Source organism: Carassius gibelio, chromosome A1, assembly GCF_023724105.1.
Source record: "Carassius gibelio isolate Cgi1373 ecotype wild population from Czech Republic chromosome A1, carGib1.2-hapl.c, whole genome shotgun sequence".
In the NCBI taxonomy this organism is placed as follows: Eukaryota; Metazoa; Chordata; class Actinopteri; order Cypriniformes; family Cyprinidae; genus Carassius; species Carassius gibelio.
Window position 1 is genome coordinate 27,090,426 of NC_068371.1, and position 22,404 is coordinate 27,112,829.

The 22,404-nt window shown below is 36.7% G+C and overlaps 1 protein-coding gene across 1 annotated transcript in view; it reads left to right on the forward strand.

The window, feature by feature from the left end:
* Window positions 1–9,073: 9,073 nt before the first annotated feature.
* LOC128017109 (von Willebrand factor A domain-containing protein 7) overlaps window positions 9,074–22,404 on the forward strand; it is a 35,576-nt gene continuing 22,245 nt past the window's right edge. The window contains exons 1-14 of the mRNA XM_052602321.1: window positions 9,074–9,369; window positions 9,755–9,943; window positions 10,046–10,324; window positions 10,715–10,808; window positions 11,148–11,276; window positions 11,873–12,059; window positions 14,811–14,980; window positions 15,420–15,532; window positions 15,701–15,817; window positions 15,917–16,090; window positions 16,465–16,597; window positions 16,865–17,014; window positions 19,859–19,951; window positions 20,039–20,307. Coding sequence (XP_052458281.1) covers window positions 9,755–9,943; window positions 10,046–10,324; window positions 10,715–10,808; window positions 11,148–11,276; window positions 11,873–12,059; window positions 14,811–14,980; window positions 15,420–15,532; window positions 15,701–15,817; window positions 15,917–16,090; window positions 16,465–16,597; window positions 16,865–17,014; window positions 19,859–19,951; window positions 20,039–20,307 — 2,097 coding nt within the window. The 5' untranslated portion in view covers window positions 9,074–9,369. The remainder of the gene's footprint in view (window positions 9,370–9,754; window positions 9,944–10,045; window positions 10,325–10,714; window positions 10,809–11,147; window positions 11,277–11,872; window positions 12,060–14,810; window positions 14,981–15,419; window positions 15,533–15,700; window positions 15,818–15,916; window positions 16,091–16,464; window positions 16,598–16,864; window positions 17,015–19,858; window positions 19,952–20,038; window positions 20,308–22,404) is intronic.

Consider the following 22,404-nt stretch of genomic DNA (forward strand, 5'->3'; position numbering starts at 1 on the left):
AGAGTGACGTACCAGCAGTATGTGTGATTAGACTGTAGATATGAGGAGAAACCTTTCATCTCTCCTTATTTTTCCTGATTTACATCTGATTTAATCCTTTATCCTGTCTCCTGCTCTCTCACAAAATCCTCTTACACATTCCTGTTCCTGTCTATAATTTGTTATCCTCTATTTTCACCATTAATTTACATTTCTATAAATTATATATATATATATATATATATATATATATATATATATATATATATATATATATATATATATATATATATATATATATATATATATAAAATTTTATTTTATTTTTTGTGTGCATCTAAATTAATTTCAGCTTCCATATTTTACTTGAAATTGCTTGCTGAAAAACACTTTTATGAATATTTTTTATGCTTTCTATTCAGTTAAATGATAAAAATCTACTTCAAAATCAACTATTTTAATTGCAGTTCAGCATTGTCAACAGCCCACACAACCTTCTGAATTCATTTTCTCAAGTCAGTTCTCGATAGACATCCTGCCAAGCAGCAGTTTAAATAAGCAGGTGTAAGACTCACATTCCACAGCAGTGCTTTTGTTTATAGGTGAGGATCATTCACCACACACATAACAGCAAAGTTATGTAAGATTAAAAGGGGAGAATGGAGAATAAATCTCTATGATCTGCATGGTACATTTTGTTCTGATCTCGAGAGACTTATATCATATTCAGAGAGATGCTAGAGATGCCCCTTCAATTGTTCAGACTGGTGCAACAATCAACAATTGTTGTTCAAAAGCAGCTTAATAAAAAAAAGGATATTTATGGGAAGGTAAATGTTGGTCCTCACTGTAAGCATGTATGTGTCAGTGAACACGTACACTCCAGTGTAAAACATTCCTTGATTTGCCTGCTGTTCTCATGGTTCCTCATTCCCTTTGTCCTAGAGTGCTCAGAGTAGCTGCAAGCTGCTAGTGACGCATACATGGAGTTTTAATACCTCTAAGAGCATCTGTTTCATACTGTTACAGCACAGAGCTCACTCTTTTACAGCTTAAAACATGAACTGTTCCGTCTGTCCACTCTATGCTCCATCCGTTCACCAATTTCCAGTTTTTTCCCTCTCACATGATCCCTTGCTAAGTACAGCTGCTGATTAAAAACTGGGTCAAGCTAATTTATACTGTTGGTCATGTGAGCTTCTTTGCACCGATGGTCAGATGTTCATGCTTCCACTGAAACACAAGGTACTCTTTGGATCATCTCAAATGATCCTGGATAACATGATCAAGATTTTACAAACTTGTGAAGTTCATGCAACTTGTGTTTTGCATACAGTTCACAATAATCTAAATCAAAAATTTTTACCCATATGTATTTGTCTGTTTCTTTACTCTGTGTAATACAATACATAGAAGGTGGTTCGTACTTTTTTTACGTAATGAAAGTGAATCGTAACCACAGCCATCAAATGCTTTTATTTCAAGAAAATTTCTTAATGTGTAAATATTTGTACATGACATAAAGCTTTATTTTTATTTTTAAAATACAGCATCCTGAAAATGGGGCTTTTCTTTCTTTTTGCTGAGTCATATATATGTATATAGTCAGTAATCTGAACAATGTGAGAGATCAGAGACAGGAATATGAGTCACGTTGATTTGTGTGTGTCTGAGGGGCTTTTGTTTTTAGTTCATTTGTGTTTACCACACGGAAAGGACATTCTCTCTTTAATATTCTCAAAATCGCAACATCCTCAAAGGTAATCAAGCAATACTATGGTTTAAATCAAAACCAGTGTAGCAAAGAGACGGAGAAAAGATAAAGGCTTATAAAGCCATCCCATGATTGTGACCTCTGGATGGTAGACGGTAGACTGCAGTAGAAACATTGTCATTACCAGAATGTTATTTCACATTGTAAAGTCCCAGCCATGGTTCATCAATATGTAATGAGGAAAAATAGGAAATATAAAACTTAAAATTACTTGTTTGCATAAATATTCACATCACAATAATACAGGGTACTCTGTTTGGAATTAAAATTAAAACTTTTACTGAAAAGTAATTATTATCCTCCAGTCATCTTTTAGGTGATTCTGATTAACCCTTAATAAAAATCTTCTTAGTATTCTTGGCCTGCAAAGAGCCTGCAATGTATGTGTTGGGATTTCATTGGGATGAGGTACCAATCAGGACAATGGTATAAAGAGGCGACTAGTGACCGATGCTAGAGGTTGCGGTCTTTAGCATCCTTATTAATGCGCCCACCTCCCATGCTTGAAACTTCAGTTCAGATCCTGCTTAGAACAACCGGAGGGGCTACACATGGAATACTGTGAAGGCCATCATCAAGTGGAGACACAATACTGCAGTGACATTCCAAAGAATAGGGTATCTGTCAAAAAGTGATGGAAAAACAAGATGAAAACATATTAGGCTACGAAGAGAAATAACATACCATTAAAGTAGGTGCTTGAATGTCTGGAAAGCAATGGTCACTTTGTGCATTTGACAGCAACATCCTGTATTCTCCACGTGTGTGGGGTGGGGTGGACAGCTATTGCTCACAAAAAAAAAAAAAAAAAAAACTCCACTGTCTGAATATAGCTAAAGTCATGTGGCAAAATATTAAACTGAACTTTTTAATGTAACTTTTAAACGAATGATGAATGGTTGTGCAGCCATCTGTTTCTCTTCAGCTGGAACTGGGGCAGTAGTCAGGATCATAGGAATTGCCCAATACCACAACATTTTTGCACAAAATCTGCAGGCCTACATTAAAAATCTGACGATAAAGAGGAATTTCATCTTTCAGCATGATAATAACCTCATACAGAAATCTAAGTCTACAAAAGGACCTCTACTCCCCTGAAAGACAGCGGAGACCAGGACAACTAGAGCCCCAGATACAGATCCCCTGTAAAGACCTCGTCTCAGATGACCACCAGGACAAGACCACAGGAAACAGATGATTCTTCTGCACAATCTGACTTTGCTGCAGCCAGGAATTGAACTACTGGTTTCGTCTGGTCAGAGGAGAACTGGCCCCCCAACTGAGCCTGGTTTCTCCCAAGGTTTTTTTCTCCATTCTCTCACCGATGGAGTTTCGGTTCCTTTTTTCGCTGTTGCCTCTGGCTTGCTTAGTTGGGGTCACTTCATCTACAGCGATATCACTGACTTGATTGCAAATAAATGCACAGACACTATTTAAATAATGAATGATGATGAACTGCCTTTAACTATCATTTTGCATTATTGACACACTGTTTTCCTAATGAATGTTGTTCAGTTGCTTTGACGCAATGTATTTTGTTTAAATTGTATATAAATAAACGTGACTTGACTTGACAAAAGAAACATCTTAGGAAGAACAATGTTTTAGAATGGCGCAGTCAGACCTTGGACTGAAATAACATCTGTACACTGATTCCTATGCAATATGATCAGTGTGGAGCTCTTTTGTAAAGAAAATTATAAATTAAGATGTTTATATACAAAACTAGCTACTGATTGGCTACTGTATTAAAAGCAAAAGGCGTTTCAATAATATTATTAATATTAGTGTATTAGTATTAGTTGAAGAGTGTGCACACTTGTGAAATCAGATTATTTATTTCTTTATTTATTTTTGTTGTGTGGACATCTATTGACATCTAAACTCTATTAGTCTGTCGGTTTCTGCTGTTTCTATTCTATCTATCTTAACAATCAGCATTGTGACAATGAGTAATAAGTAATACTTTCATGGTGCCTTTGGGACTAAAAAAATGCTGGGATAAAAACAATCATTTCTGGGTTATTTGGACACCCAGCCCTGAGTAAATATTGGAAAGGACACATGCTGGGTTATTTTGACCCTGCTGGTTCTTACTCAACATGCATGGTTGTTTTATTTAACTCAACTTTTGTTTAAAAATGACTATACTGCTGGCTTAAAATGGTTTGGAAATTAGAAATCACACACAAAATTACTAGAGGCATATAATCAAAAGGTGAACATTTATTAGGTCTAATAAAAATACACATGGACAAAAATAAAAGACTAATTAAATCGATTTGGATGAACACAGTTAAACAATATTACATATAGGCTACATTTAAACTCAAAAAAGTAACATTTAAAAATAGTATTTTAATTTAAGTGTATTCAACAAATTCTCTGATTCCCTTTTCACCTAAATAGTGCTGGTGTGTCACTGAAATCTGAGCCGGTCATAGGCTGCTTTTCGGTGGGGAAACTGCCAACCTCAAACCACCGACTGACTCCATAACCTGCCTGTAAACGAACAGTACTGAGATTAGAGAACCTATTTTAACTTAAAAGTAAAATACATTATAGTATTATAACAAATAAAATCAGTTTGCAAGGCAAAGGTCTTGTGAAACGACTGCTGCTGACACGTTTAATTGACTGACATCTCGTCCCTGTATGTTTCTTTCCATAAAATAAAATAATTTAAAGCACAGTAAAGACTTTATAGACTATATAAAACGTATACAAACATCCATGCCACTGAAGAAGTGCACCAAATTGTTGGCGCTAAGAACCACTCTCTCCTGAAGAAGATGCAAAAACTGCTGTTTGTCTGCCCCACTTCTTCTTCTTTTATTTTAATTATTTTTTTTTACAATTTTAATTCATTAGGTTCTAACATTTCTCTGATAATTTTAGAACTGAACAAATAATTTTAATCCTAGATTTTCAACCTGGTCTCAGCCTTTTGGATGCCATTGTGTTTTTAAAATTTATCTTTAGGCCTACTCCTTTCATAAGATAATCACATTTTCTGAAAACTTTCGGTCTTTTAAATTACCAGAATATTGCAACCCTAGTCTCATCCATCAATCAATCAATCAACCGATCAATCAATCAATCAATCAATCAATCAATCAATCAATCAATCAATCATTCAATAATTCGATCAATCGATCAATCAATCAATCAATCGTTTATTTACATAGCAAAAAAGACAACATTTACTGATCCCACAACTATTACTGAGCAAGAGTCAAGACACTTCACAAGATTTTAAGATGCCTTTTTTTGTTTTGCTCCATAAAAGGCAAGAATGTTAAACTAATTTTTCAGGTAGATTTTTCTGGCTTTCTGCCACTATTGTCTGGCGTTCCTCTGCTCACGAAGCAGCAGGGCAGCAGGGCGTCTCGCAGGTGAAGAACAGTAGAAAGCAGGTGTAAGTGGGATCTTTGTGTCTTTCTGTCACATGACAGTTTAGCTATTCATAATTATTATGTTTTTACCTTGCATACAGATAAAAACTGTTCAGAATGTTGTTTTTAGATGTATGAATAGTGCTGAACAATACATACTGTATGTATTAACTGTTTTATTAGATATTTGAGACCTAATACTCTTCTGGCTCCATATTAAACTGCTGCAATGGCGCAAAACTCTCCTGATATTGTAATAACAATTAGCTACAAAATAGTTTTATGCCTGCGGTGATTATTTACTTCATCATTGTCTATCAGTGCCACCAAGAGGAATAAGGGTGAATTGTACCTATTGAGTCATCAGTGTTTAATTAGGCTTGTTGCGTAGGAAAAATATAGGCTACTTATCCGTCCATCAGCCCACATTAACGGTCGCTACTTTTCGGTTGGTGTCTAACGAATTTAAGACCAGCTGTTGCTAGTAGTCCCCTCAAAGATTAACTGCACCTGTTTCCGAATATAGACTGTTAACTTAAATAACGAATTAACAAATAAGAAAAATCACAAGCATGACATTTCTGAATACAATTATTTCGTACACCTTAATTAGATTTAATATGTTTGAGGAAATATGATGAGGAAATACAGTGCCTTGAATAGGCTATCTTTGTACATTTAGGCCTAGGCTGATGAAATGAAAATCAAATTATATAGATAACATTTATATACATCGGAATAAATAAAGCATTTACTTTTCGTTCCAACTGCTCCTCAGATTTTGTGGACAGGCCGTTTCTACGTGTATCCTAACGCAGACGTGCAGGTTTCTGTACATCTGAGGGAGTAAAACCGTGACATCTACACGTTTTCCCAAGTGGACCAACGTGATAATTTCACGTATTGACGTGATATCGGGTTGTGTATTCTGCAACTTTAGCTCAATAATCCATTACATTACAAAGGTAGGCTTAATATAATCAGACTACTTTTTTGATTATTTTTAGACTTGATCTGTCACCTTTATCACATTGATTTAAATAGGATAATCGTGTACTATAATGATGTAAAAGCACATAGAGTAAGAAAATATATTGTAATTAATAACAAGAAATGCATTACACATTATGTCAAGGTTTCCCAAACTGGGGTTAGTAAAGGAACTGCAGGGGGTTTTGGGAGTTTGATGAAAAGCTAACAATTCATTAATGTTTGTAAAAAAATTTTAATTTAAAATAACAATCAAAATAAAACAAAAAAAATTCTACATTTTATGTTTACCTGCATACCATGTGACCATTAATCAGGGAACCTTGAACGTGCAAATGTGATACTGAATAATTCAAATATTTATTTCAAAATATCAGTGGTACTTTAATCAAATATATGTGAAAGAGGTTCGTTGACAAAAAAGTTTGGGAATCCATTCATTACATGTAAATAAGAAATAATGTGAATGTGTGCATTTTAATGTGTTTTAAAGACAAAAGCCTTCCAAAGCTATAGTAATACATGATTAAATAACCTACTAAGTGTTGATCAGTTGATGATGCAATGATGAAACACTTCTTAAACCTGAAAAGATTATTATTATTATTTGTAAATCCAGCTGTCAAATGCTGTGTAGCCACCTGAATAATGACTATGTGTGAATGTCCACAAAACTGAAGACTTTCTGGGTGTATGTAAGGAACAGACTATTTTAAAAAGAAAAATTTAAAAGATGTGAAAGAGGAATTAGGGAGAATCAAAAAATTATGAATTATTTTTGCTATTGTGTGAATATGTAACCATGTAATCAATAAAATTGTGGCATAACTGTAGTCTGATTATGAGTATTATGAAATGTAATTCACTCTAATGTATTAATTTTTGGAATCTGATTACAATGCATAATCCAGATTACTTGTAATCAGTGTGTCACGATCATTACATGGAGTGCCCATGAACTTTTGTAGAGGGCACTCCAATCAGGACAATTCCACACTCACCACCAGATGCCACTTGGACTCTAGCACCTCTTATCTGTTGCACCACACCCTAACTACATTTCCCATTAGTCTCTGCATCACAATCACCCTGCCACACCTGCACATCATTCCTCAATCATTCTCCTTGCCACACCTGCACCTCATTTACACACACATATAAGCAGCACACTCACTCTCACTCACTGCGAAGTCTTGTTTAGCCAGTCTGACATTTCCAAGCGTTTTCCTTGTGTTTCCCTTCTGTACCTGACCTTTGGATTGTTTATACCGACTGCCCCCGACATCTGCTTGTTCCTGTTATCGATTCTGATTATCCCCACATACCTGACGCCGTTACTGATCATTGCCTGTCTGACCATTCTCATTAAAATCTCTCTGTCTCATCATTACACAGTGACTATCCAGCTCTATCTGCAAAAGTATTTAGGGATTGGCGGGGCTATAAATTGTAAATGATTTTGGTATGTTGACAATGAGCACGTGATGGTGATGTGGTATAGTTTTACTTTGTGTGTCTTCCACTGTGTTCAGTCTATTTTTCAATGAGATCAAAGAAAATGCGTTTAAAAAGTTTGAATATTGAGTCTGACTCGGTTTTAGTGCCCGGTCACTTTTGCCCATGAATAAAATTCTGCCCACCCACTGGAATACTAAAGTTGATCTCTAACTTTTAAAAACTGAAGGAGGAAAAGGCAAGCCGTCCCAGGTCGCTAAAGACCCAAGGTATGCATTTATTGTCAATGTGCAAAAATCTCATTGCTTGTACAGTGCTGTAACAGTGTACTGGCTTCTTCTTCTTCTTTTTTTTTTTTTACTGGCTACCAACCTTGGATCTTCTAACTTAAATACAATGAGGAACATGTTCATATTTACTGAGAAATTAGCCTATTATACAACAACAATAATGATCAATTGTTGAAAAGAGTTTGAAAAGGAGCTGTGAGCCATGGACATGAATCAACAACTGATGTAAAAGACAGGTTTAAACTTGCCATCTTTAGGACAGAAATTATTATTTTGATAACCTGATAGATGAACCGGCAATTAGGTTTTTCCAGGCGGTCTCAGACATGGCATGCCTGTGAATTTGTGTGTTCACTCATTGAGTATAATTTGCAGTTAGACAATGTTAGACAGACAGCAGGAATGCATAATTCTGTAACATAAAACAATAATAATAAAAAAAAAAAAAAAAAAAAAAATATATATATATATATATATATATATATATATATATATATAAAATAACGTCCCTGACTGTCAGGACGAGTATGAATTTAATTTGACCACAGTCAGTGTTTTTAGTCGGTGTTTAAAGTAATTTAGCGTGTTGTGTCTGTGAATTTAAGACCAGCTGTTGTCAGTCCTCCTCATAAAAAAAATTAAAATAATTCTCAGTCTATTTTCAGTTATGTTAGTAACCTAAAGTTCAAAATATCTGCAGTGTTCCAGCTTAGAAATGAGCAAGTCATGATTTCTTTGTTCTATGACTAAAATGGTTTACAATATTTTACAGAATGTATTTGTTTACTTATCTGTACAAGTTTTTTTTTTTTTTAATGCGAATAAAATTGTTATATTGCTATAAATTGATGAAATAAAGAACAATCGCCACTTTCCTCATTGCATCCTGCAAGTCTCAAGTTTAATGCATCTCACTTTACCTGTAATGCGGGACTGTCAACAAAATTATTGATTGAACAACCTGCTGAACTTTCAGAGCCCTTCAAGAACGTTCGAAGGGCTCTGAGAACAGCAGTGGTCTTATTGCGGAATGTGACTTTTGTTTCCTAAGATTATAACAAACTGGGCTGGGCATACAGTCACGGAGCAAATTAAAACTTTTCATATGCATGGCCAAAGGTGGTTTTGACCCAACTAAAACTCATCTGATGCACTATGGATCAGAAACCTCTCCCAGTTTTTTTTTTACTGCTGTAGCTGTATCAAATCCATTTTGGATGTTTCACATTTTCAAAGTTAATGTAGGTTAGGAATGATTCATAATTTTGTGGATGTGTGAGATGTGACTATTTTAAAGGCAGCCATCTTTTAATAATGTAACTCCTCCACCGGGGTTAATCATTTGCTGAGGTCTGATTGCATGACGTCTTCTGAACACTGTGAGATAAGGTATACGTATATATACACTTGTCATCAGAAACTAACAATGACCAAAAATTAAGGGGAGATTCAGGAGGAACAGAAGCAGATTGAAAACAGATAGAAGGTAAGAAGGTCTTTCTATTCTATTCTATTCTATTCTATTCTATTCTATTCTATTCTGTATTTTATTTGAGATTACATATAAACAGAGTTCATGCACACACACACACACACATACACACTCACATGCATATATATATATATATATATATATATATATATATATATATATATATATATGATGGACACATGGCATTTACTTGAATTTACTTGAAGATTTTACTTGATCTATGTGTACTTTTTACATTTATTTATACATTTCCTCTTTTTATAATATTTTAACCCAATTCCCCACAATTCTCAATAAAGACAAAAAAAAAAGCATTTAAAATAAAGAATTTCCACAGACCAACGTTACTTAAAAGAAAATATTTCTCATCTTGATTCAGATGATCATGAAGTCATTAGTGCCTGTCGTGGCCCTGATTGCACTAGTGGTGTCCGGAGTGCAGGCATTTATTTCAGTTGGGGGTACCAGAAACACCCATGTATCCATTACTGGCAGTGCTGTAATGGAGAAGATCCGTGAGGTGTGTGAAGCAGTGGCTGAATCAGAAGGAAGAGATTTCAAGCCAACGGTGGGTTTATGTACAGTACAAGTAAAGGCTGTGCATTTTTTCAGAACACATAGAATAGCTTACGTTTTTCAAACATATGACTCATTTCCAAACTTAACCCAGGGCTCATCAGCGGAGGAGCTGCTGCGTGCATGTCTGGGCACGGCCACAGGAGATGTTTCAGGTGCTAAGTTCCGTACAGCACTAAATCAGATCTACACACAGAATGGCATTGTGGACCGGGACTTCATGAGCAGCGCAGCACACCACTTCAATAATGAGGCCTTTAATGAGGGACGCAACCTTATCATTCAGGGGACTGCGGCTATTAAAGCGAACGTCCGCACAGACAACCTTCAGTCTGCCCGAGAAACACTAGGACGAGTGTGTCACACACTGCAGGTCAGAGAGAGGGAGATAAAGTCAGTGACTTAGCGCAAGCATAATATTCAGAATTGCTCAAGAACATGTTTTTACCCATTAACTATTTGATGCCACTTACCTATTGAAAAACCATTAAGATTAAAAAAAATATAAAATCAAAATACACAATAAATATAAATACATGTTTCTCTATAAGGTGTGTTTTTTAAAAAGTATTCGATCAAACATATTTGTCAATACATTTATTTCTATTAAAAATGCAGTAAGGCCTAAAATCACAATATATAAAAAATATATAATAAATATAAACATAAATGTTTCTCTAACACATGTGTCTTCAAATGGAAAAACAAACACAATTTTAAAGCATTAATTTGATTGATGTTTTTATTTATTTATTTTTTTCAGGACTTTTACAGCCACAGTAACTGGGTTGAATTGGGTAACAAAAGTCCATATGCCAACCTCATCAGACCGGATCTCAAGATTGAGAAGATTGCAGGTATATAAAGTCAGTGGATGTGATTTATGAGAGAGACTCATATGCGGAAACAAAAAAAACTAAAAAACAAAACGATTGCACCATTTTTTTGTTTTGGCATGTGCAAAGTTCAACCGTAATAGCTTATAAAAATTAATGTTTCTACTGAAAAGTGTAGATAAGTGAACTGATGACTTTGTTCATAACTACATAACATTGAGATTAATTTATATTGACTGATCCTGAATAGGAAATTGAGTAAAAACTCAGTAAATTGAGTTAATGTTTTCCATTTACCCGTGTGTTTCAACAAATGTATACTGCTTTAAATAGATTGCATATGTATGTGTTAATGAGCAGACATTGCGATGCCAACATGCAGTGACTGTGCCAGTGGTACCTGTCCAAACCAGCTGCTTCCTGCTATTCTCAATGGGAAGTACCTCACTTCAGGATATATGGGCTTGTTCTCCAGTGACAAACCTCAAGGTGAAGAGACAGACATAGGGTTATAGCAAGAGACATGCATCTGTACAAAATTCAAGCTACTTAAATTTAAAGTCTAATAATTATGTAAATAGATCAGTTGTTGAAAGCACAAATAAAACTCAAATTAGTTTTAGTGTTCATTCCTAAGTTGCTCTATGGGTAAACAACTGAGTTACGACTTATTTAAAAAAAATGTTGTCAGTAAGGTTGTGGCTCAACCCATTTCCTGACACATATCGCACATTTTTGTTTCTTTCCAAGATTACACAATAGAGCTAAATCTATGGATTATATTGTGTTAATGGGGTGTGGTTCCAATTAGGCAATGTCCAAGTTTACCAAAGCGAATGACTTTGTGACAGCAGTAAACCTATTTATAATAAGCCTTCATCGAAAGAAGAGCTAAAACATAGTATTTCAACATTTAGAAGTGCAAACCTTTCACATTTGACTTATCTGGTTTATTCTATTTCCTCCCTTTAAATGAGATAACCCACAGTTTTAAAAGTAGAAAGTATATATGGGAGTGGATTTGGAAAGATACTATTTAAGTAAAACTTTCCTTAACTTTTATATGTCTTTTGTGTGTGTAAAAGGAAAATGTAGCCATGGTGGGCAGACTGACCTCAGCAGTACCCAGAATCCTCGAGGCGGGATCAGTAAAGATGAGCCCCGTTCCCATAATACTGATCTACACACTAATGCTGCAAACTTGGCAGCTGAAGCAACCCTGGAGCTGCTAGAGGATATCCGTGGAGCTATAGGAAACAAGGAGTACCTTCGGTATTAGAACAGATTCCTTGTATATCTTTAAAGAAAGATATTTTGAAAGAAATATTTGCAAAGCTGGGAGTAGTTTTTTTAAAGGTCCCAATTTTTTGTGCTTTTTTGAAGCTTTGATTGTTTTTAAAGTGTGCAATATAACGTGTTCATGTTTCGCGGGTAAAAAACCCCAGTATTTTTCACACAATTCACCTATCTGTATACCACTGACTTCCTTGTTCTATGAAGTCCCTCCTTCAGAAATACGTAATGAGTTCTGATTGTGCCAGCGGTTCCTGTGTTGTGATTCGACAGCAGCTTAGAGCATGCTGCCCTCCTGGAAACGTGATTGGGCTAGTTTTGAGCAGCAAGTGGGCAGGATTTGTTTTGAAATCCTGGCAATGCTGACCTGAACTAGTGATGGGAAGTTCGATTATTTTCCGCGAACCGGTTCTTTCGGACGGTTCGATTCAATAAACCGGTCGAAAAAAAATGGTTCATCGGTTCTTTCATGCTCGACGTAATGACGTCATTGGCGATGACGTAATGGCGTCACGTCTATCAAACATTCAAATATATAAAGTCAGTAATCATAACTTTAGTCAGTTAAAACCTCATAATCATAAATCTCATAAACCTCAAAATCAAGTTTACATTTGAGTTTTGCAACAACACCTAAATACAGTAACAGCAATAATGTGCATATGAGGATTTAAGTCTTGAAGATATAAAGTAAATAAACTAGGTGTCATCAGCGCAGAAACCATGATCCACTTACTAAACATTTATGTATTTGTAATGTATTTGATGTATTTGTTATTAAATGAACTTACGTTTCGCCAGATTGCCCTTCATCCAAGCCCTCGAAATACCCGCGCTCATAACATTACTAGTACAGAATCAGAATCAATCACCAAAAGAATCCCTTCGGTTCAGACTTGCTGTTAGTCAGTTGGCTTTACTCTGAATCGTGCATGCGCAGTATCATCAGTTCATCGGTTCTCAAATCGGACGCGTCCGACAGAAACGATTCTCGGTTGAGTGTACTGTTGATCCGAAAACCGAAGCAACCGGTTCTTGACTCGAGAACGAGAATCAGCTCATCGCTTCTCAAATCGGACGCGTCCGACAGAAACGATTCTCGGTTGAGTGTACTGGTGATCCGAAAACCGAAGCAACCGGTTCTTGACTCGAGAACGAGAACTGCTCCAGCAGTGGGCGTGTTCGTTCATTATCTGGCTCGGCTCGGTGTTCATCTTCAGTTCGGTCTTCACAGCGTTTCAAACGATTCAGTTCGATTTGGTGAACTGGTTCAACTGGTTCACTAAGAAGAACCGGTTAAATTGAACGATTCGTTCACGAATCGGCCATCACTAATCTGAACCCACCTGCTGGAAATGTACTCATAATCACAGGAGTGTTTTTACTGACGAGATGCGCATGAAAATCACATTCAATGTTTTTGCACAGCCCTAACTTCTAGTTAACAAAGCTAAACAGCGTTGCCCTTTGTGTAATAAGTTACAGAAACTTAAACGCACCAATTTAAATAATAAAATACACTTACTGGTTGTGGTCCATAAAGAACGCCTTCTCCAGACAAAGGGGGAATTGCTCCATCTTCCAAGAATAATCTTTGTGCGAATCCGGCATTAAACTGATTGAGATTGAGGAAGCTGTCCTCAGAAAAATGTGCTGCACATTTTTTACATTTGGATTATAATTTTCAGGAACCGAGTTAAACATAAATTGTAACCATTAATTTCCAAGTACAGCGTCCCTGGGAAGCCCAAACAAAGGTGATTGGACTCTGAGATGAAATGAAAATAACAGCGTTTTGACGACATGGCGACAAACACAAACACAACTCTTCCTCTTCTCCATCGGAGCGCAACAGGACCACGCCCCCTTTTTTGTGTATTCATGTGGGTGGAGGTTAGTCAAAAAACTGTTTTAGTGACGTCATTACTGCAGGAACTACAGGGATGTAGTCCAAACGGGTCGTTTTTTGTAGGCGAATTCTGTTAAATCAAATATCTCGCTTGGCATTGAACTTTGAGCTTTAGAATTTTACTGATATTATTTATACTCTAACAACAACATTACACACTAACTAAAGTTTAAAACATGGGATCACGAAGAATGGGACCTTTAACAACCTGTTCTCTATGTTACCATTCAAACATTTGGAGTCAGTAAGATTTATTTTCTTGAAAACTATTAATAATTGTACTCAGAAAAGATGCATTACATTGATCAAATGTGAGAGTAAAGACATTTATAATGTTAAAATTTTAAATTTTAAAATTTAAATGCTGTTCCTTTTCTATTCACGGTTTCCACATTTTTAACAGCACAAGTGTTTTCAACTTTGATAAGACACTTTTCTTGAGCACCAAATCAGCATATTAGATTTTATTTTATTTTTTATACAAATGATCATGTGACAACGAAGACTGGTGTAATGACTGCTGAGAATTAAACTTTGCCATACATTTAGCTTTTACATTTTATAATATAGTAAAATAGAAAACAGTTCTTTTAATTTGTGAAAATATTTCACAATATTACTGTTTTAATTTTTTTACTGTAAACATATTTTTGCTCAAATAAATGCAGCCTTGATGAGCAAAAGAAACATTAAAAAGTCTAACTGCACCCATACTTTTGAATTGTAGTGTATATAAATCTAAATGTATTTATATATATATAATCCAATTTTAAATCCAATAACCAAAATAAGTGTCCCTCTTTTTTTTTTCTCTTCATCAGTATGATGGGTATTGCGCGAACTGCAGTCCTGGCTTTTGTGATTGACACCACAGGCAGTATGTCAGATGACATTGCAGAAGCTAAAAGAGTCGCCTTCAACATCATTGACAGTAAGAAAGGGACTCAAGATGAACCATCTGAATATATTCTGGTGCAATTTAATGATCCAGGTGAGTGCAAAAAATATTTCTATTAAGCATTGAATTGCATAGCAAATAGAAATATTTGGTAAAAAGAAAAAGAAATCTAATTAAATGACACTGAACTGCTTTTATTGATAATTTTCATTATTTTAATGCAATGTATAATATGTTTATTTACCAATATTTGTTTTTTATCTTGTTTTTTTCCCCGTTTTTTTTTTTTTTTTCAAATTATGCAAGATGAGGTATATTAAGAAACATAATGAAACATAATGAAGCCTTTATGTTGGGAACATGCCTATGGTGACATAAAATATTGCTTTTGTAGGCAGCATACTAAGATTTGGAACAGAGCAATTATGTACTTTTTCATTTGTATTACAGAAAAAGTGATCAGATATAGCCCAAATTAATGTAATAAATTACTTACAGAAACAATCTGTAAATATTTTCTATGAATTTGTAGATTTTGGACCATTAATAAGAACAACAGACTCAGATGTGATGAAGTCAGAGATCTCCAAGCTCAGCGCTAATGGAGGAGGAGATATCCCAGAAATGTGCCTGTCAGCACTTCAGGTACTGGGTTGTCTGGTCTTTCGGCTAATTATCTCAATCTTCATATGTTAATACTACAAATATAATGCCTATAAGAACTATTATATTATTGCATTTTATAAAGAATACAAGTAATAACTTTTTATTGCCCACTTGACAAGGTTTTCTAACCTTCTGTTTCTCCCACAGTTGGCCCTGACAGGAGCTCCTTCCTCCTCCTATATATATGTGTTCACGGATGCTCCACCTAAGGATACATACCTGGAGAAAACTATCAAAGCCCTCATTCACAGCACCAAGTCTGCGGTAAAATGTTCCATCCTTTTGTCACAGACCTTGCCATAAACATTTTCACCAGCCCATCATCAGTTTCCCACTATTCCAATTATCACCCTTTCTATTCAGGTATCTTTCTTCATGACAGCATCAAAGAGGAGGCGAAGGACCCTGAGGGCATCGTCACAGTTTAAGATGTATTATGACATGGCCTTGTCCTCTGGGGGTCAAGCCATCGAGGTCTCCAAATCCAGCCTCTCTCAAGCCACTGACATCATTGTTGACACCTCTACTTCAGCTTTGGTATGATCAGCATCTTATAGTCAATTTACTACTGTAAACATCTCACAACCAAAACATACTTCAATATTCAGAAGTATAGGGGAAGATGTGGCCTAGGTTGTTAGTTCGAGTCTTGGGCCGGTAATACCATGACTGGGGAGCCCTTGAGCACTGCTGAACCCCTAAATGCTCCCCAGGTGCTGCAGCATAAATGAGTGTGTGTTCACTGCTGTGTGTGTGCACTTTGGATGGGTTAAATGCAGAGCACAAATTCTGAGTATGGGTCACCATGCTTGGTTGTATGTCATGTCACTATTCAAAGAACTTGCTTTTTCTCAAAGAAGCTATCAATTTCATTTTTGCAATTGTTTGTACACTCTTCCTTCATCCACCAGGTGACAATTCTTCAGCGCTCCAGGGATCCAGGACTTGTAGAGAGTTTCCCCTTCCTACTGGATAAGTCTTTGTCCAACACTACCATCTACATCACAGGAAGTAGCCTCACATTCAACCTACGCAGCCCCACAGGTAAATTCAGAGGCACATAAATTAACTAAAATAAAAATTTCCCCGAAACCCATTTTCATGACTGTACATAGTATCATGATACCAATTTGGCAGCACTAACAAACAAAACAAAATACACAGAATCTAGATAACTAAAACTAAACTAACAATGTTAGAGTGAAATGTTAGAAGTCATTAAAAAATGATTGTATTATAATGCTTAGCTTCAATATATGATATCAAAGTGAGTTCTTTCATTATTGCCTAATGAAATGCTCTTGCTTCCAGGTGTGACTCAGTCTAACACTGTTGACAATGGACCTCTGGGCACAATTAAGAAAGTGGGAAACCTGCAAAGAATCCAATTAAATGGAACTGAGATTGGCCTGTGGCACATTGACATGACAACAACTCAGCCCTACACCATTAAAGTGATGGGTGAGCCATCATGCACTTTTTTGATAAACCATTGCAAAGCCAAACACTTAAAGGGTTAGTTCACCCAATGATCAAATTTATGTAATTAATAACTCACCCTCATGTCGTTCCAAACCAGTCAGACCGTTTATCTTCAGAACACAGTTTAAGATATTTTAGATTTAGTCAGAGAGCTCTCAGTCCCTCCATTGAAACTGTGTGTATAGTATACTGTCCATGGTTAGAAAGGTAAGAAAAACATAATCAAAGTAGTCCATGTCACATCAGAGGATAAGACAAAATTTTTTGAAGCATCAAAAATACTTTTTGGTCCAAAAATAGCAAAAACTACGACTTTATTCAGCATTGTCTTCTCTTTTGGGTCTGTTGTGAGATTTAAAAACACTGCAGTTTAGTAATATCCGGTTCGCGAACGAATCACTCAATGTAACCGGATCTTCTTGAACCAGTTCACCAAATCAAACTGAATCGTTTGAAACAGTTTGCGTCTCCAATAAACATTAATCCACAAATGACTTAAGCTGTTAACCTTTTTAACGTGGCCGACACTCCCTCTGAGTTAAAAAAAAAATAAAAAATATCCCGAAGTAATTCACGTACTCAAACAGTACACTGACTGAACTGCTGTGAAGCGAGAACTGAAGTGTCATGACCGGGATACAAGGATTCACGGAGAGAGAACCAATTGCGAGTACATTTTTATTAAGGGGTAATCCAAAGAGAATAAACAGTCCAGGCATGAGTCGAAACCAAAACATCAATCCAAACATAAACAAAACATGAACACAAGGCAAGGGCACGAACTGACGGACATGAATTACTCAAGGACTCCGTAAAAACATACTAAGACAGACCAGGTTATTTACACAAGGAGAGACAAACGCTAATGGGAAATTGACAGAGTGTAATGATTGGTAACTAGTGACAGCTGGGTGCAATAATTAAGCAGAGAACGTGAGGAATGTGGTTCATAAAGTGACAGACACCGTGGGAACACAAACCAGACACTGTGACATGAAGATGAACACCGAGCCGAGACAGATAATGAACGATAGATTGTCTCGTTGTCGAGTCAAGAACTGCTTGCATCGGTTTTCAGATCACAAGTAGTTCTTTCAGACAGTTCGATTCAATAAACCGGTTGAAGAAAACGGTTCACCTTTTTTTTTGTGCTCAACATAATGACATCATTTGTGATGATTGCCCTTAATTCAAGCCTTCGGTTTACCCGTGCTCATAACATTAGACAGAATCAGTTCAGAATCAATCATCAAAAGAATCAGTTCGGTTCAGACGCTCTGTGTGTCATTCTGCTTCACGCTGAATCACCATAGACAGTAAAAGAAATGGACACAGGGACCCCATTGGATTCAACGGAGACAAGTGAATTAGAAGCACAAACTTCCTGGGGGTCGAGCGTACTGCGGAGACTCAAACTGAGCTTGATGATGTAGATGTTACGTGAGCAACCAGTTTGACAATTGTAAGTCTTCTAATCGCTGTGCCAAGAGACATCTGAATCAACCACCGAATCTTGCAGACGTTGTTGAATAATTTTGTCACATTGCTCTTATGGACTCTCTATGGGCTTCTCCCTTGACTTCATGCATCCACGTCCCCCCATTGCCAGGTCATTTCTTTACTGTGCGACAGACAATCGTTAGCCTATTTTTACAAAAACTGCTTCTACGGGGCCATAACGTAAGATACAAGGCAATGGAGCCTTTCATACATTTTCGTGTTTCTTTCAAAATAATTAATAGAAAAAACAGTCTTTAAACACCTCAGATGTAAAGCTATTTGCTGTCAAAGTGACGGCAAAATGAATGGGAGTCAATGGAATGCTATCAGCAGGTGGGGGTCCGCTAGCCAATGGTGGCACCCAGGGGTGCTTCAATAAAATATGAAACCCCGCCCCTCTGCGAATCACACATGCGCAGTTATCATAAGCTCCTCGGTTCTCGAATCAGATACGTCTGACAGAAATGGTTCTTGACTCATGAACGAGTCAATCTTTTGTTCGTTATCTGGCTCAGCTCAGTGTTCAGCTTCAGTTCTCTCTTCACAACAGTTCAGTCAGTGTACTGTTTGAGTACAAGAATTACTCCAGGATTTGGTTTGGTTTAACTCAGAGGGAGTGTCAGCCACATTAAAAAAGTTACCAGCTTGACTCATTTGTGGATTAATGCTTATTGGAGACATGGACCGTTTTAAACGATTCAGTTTGATTTGGTGAACTGGTTCAAAAAGATCCGGTTACATCGAACGATTCGTTCGCAAACCGGATATCACAAACTGCTTTGTTTTGAAATCTCACAACAGACCCGGAAGAGAAGACAATGCTGAATAAAGTCATAGTTTTTGTTTTTTTTTGGACCAAAAAGTATTTTCGATGCTTCAAAAAATTCTAACTGACCCTCTGATGTCATATGGACTACTTTGATGATGTTTTTCTTACCTTTCTGGACATGGACAGTATACCATGCACATAGTTTCATTGGAGGGACTGAAAGCTCTCTGACTAAATCTAAAATATATTAAACTGTGTTCCGAAGATGAATGGAGGTCTCAAGGGTTTGGAACAAAATGAGGGTGAGTTATTAATGACATAATTTTGATTATTGGGTGAACTAAACCTTTAAGTTTTGCCAACCTGTCATGAGGAGAATATGGCACAATGTGTATTTATACTTTACTCCTAAAGTATCAAGAGGAAAATGGCTAATGCATTGAACAAAAAACATTTTATTTTAGAATTTTGATGATGATAAAAAAGCTGTGGTACTCTGAGATGTATGTTGATAGTATTTTTATGCCTTTCTAATGTAATGTTATCTTTTACAGGTCAGAGTGCGATTACATTCATCTATGTATTTGTGGAGGAATTCAAAGGACCCCATCCTGCATTTGCTGCCATTGATGGGCGGCCGTCAGCAGGTTTAAACCGTTGTTCTGTTTAACTATTAAACAATCCTTATTAAATGATTTGAATGGAAGTGTACAGATTTGTTGCTCTTTATTTAGGCTCACCGGCTAAGATGCTGCTAACACTGACTGGAGAGAAAGGTCCAGAGGCTCTAGAGCTGCAGGAGGTTGCTCTCATGGAGGTGTCTGGGGTAAAAGTTTCTAATGGAACCATTGAGAAAATGGATGGTGGAGATTACCTTATTACTGTGAAAGAAGTGCCAGAAGGAGAGTTTGTGGTGTTGCTGAAGGGAAAAGACAAGACCTCCTCCAGTCTGTACCAGAGGCAGACCACCACACAGATGTCTCAGTCTAAAGTCACAATAAAGGTACAAACTGTATTCTTAGTGTATTCTTCTTCTTTACATTTAATGAGACCAATAGGTAGGTACATTAATGACAGCATATTCAAACATAGTGTGTATCCTTCATACATAATGGTCTGACATTCCAAACAATGCATTGCGCCAAGTTCAGTGAAAACATTCATTAATGGTGGAGGAGAAGAGAATATCACATTCGCTAATGATTGCATGAGTTTTTCACATTTATATGAAACATTTCATGAAAAATTTCTGACTGTGTGTGCTTGTGAAATAGTTTTTAACCTCATTCTAAACTATTCTAAATGAATGGCTACATAACCATGGTTAGTCATTTTAATAGAACACATCCAAACACCGTCTTTACATGAGGGTTTTCTACACAGCCTGTCCTTTACAGTCTTTCATCGCTCTTAGCAATCATACTAAATCTTTATGATAAAATATATTTAACATGAAATATCTTAATAGAAAAATTATGAATTATTATAATTTTTTTGTATGTGGTTTGTGGCATTTGTTCCTTATTTTTTCATCATAAAAATAATTTATTTTACAGTAGTATGCAAGTTATTAATTAATCTTTTTTTGTGTGTATTTGAAAACATTCTTTGAAAGCACAAATGTATGTGTGTTGGGGCAGCTGTTGCCTAATGGTTAGAAAGTTGGACTTGTAACCCGAAGGTCACAGGTTCAAGTCTCTGCGCCTTCAGGAGTTGTAGGTGTGGAGGAGTGAATGAACTGCACTCTCTTCTACCCTCAATACCCATGGCTGAATTGCCCTTGAGCAAAGCACTGAACCCACAGTTGCTCCCTGGGCACTGGATATATAACTGCCCACTGCTCCGGGTGTGTGTTCATGGTGTGTTCACTACTCACTGCTGTGTGTGTGCACTTGGATGGGTTAAATGCAGAGCAACAATTCTGAGTATGGGTTACCATACTTGGCAAATGTCACGACTTTCATTTTCATATCTAGCTCGACAGCAGTGACAGCAGTGGCAATCCACCTGTCAATCAAGCTATAATTTAAACGTATGAGTAATAACAGAATTCACCCCCCCTCACAGTTGTCATGAAGGGCAAAATTAGCTATATAGACCAAAATCATTTATTTTTTGAACCAGGCTGTAAACATGTTTTACTGTAAAGTTAGGCATTTTATCATTGGGAGTCTATGGGATTAACAAGCATTAAAGGGCCATTCAATGAATTGAAGTTTAAGTCACTTCCGTATGGGCTTCCATAGAGAGAGAGGGAGGTTGCAGCTTGGGTAATAGTCTGCTGTCAAAAGTTCGGATCGAGGGCACATAACGGCTGCAAAGGGGGCGCTCACGAGCACCCTTCTGAATGCTAAAATGACAAATGGGACACTCTATGGTCTCGTGGACTGACACGCGCAGTCTCGCACATGGTGGCCATTATAAGTCCTGTCGTGGCAAAATTAAATCAACTCCCATCAGCATAAGAGACAGACTCACTCTCAGGTTAGAATTAAAAAGAAAGTTTTTATTCTTTGCAAAGAAGGTCAGACAGTCATACAGTAACATTGAGTTCCTGCAGAGTGCGATGGACCCAGGAAGAGGGCAGTCCTCCACCTTATATCCCTCTGCTGCGTCAAGGTTACAAAGTCTTAGCAGCTGTACATTTCCATGGATAACATAAAACACACTCTCTGTGGTTTGTTTCTCACACATTTAGGACTTAGGTGACCCCCTCATGTCATCCTCAGGCATTGCCCCCCCCCCCACTATATGGCCAAATGACCCTCTCAGTTCATTCTCACACATCTGTTTCCCCCCCAGGTGTCCCCATTCTGGACCCACACAGCAATTCTAAGAAAACACATGCATATATAGGCATACAGAAGCAATGTTAAATGAATTTTTCCAATACAATTTCCCTCTTTTTATCATTCATTGATCACTAAAACATAAAAATTCATTACTACTGGTTATACTTTCACTACACACTTAACATTATGTTTGCTCTGGATGCTGGACTAAACGAATAAAACACTGTTATTGTGTTTCTGACATCAGTCAGACCCACAGTCAACTCACAGATACAAACACAATTCAAAATCAAGAATTCACACTCAGG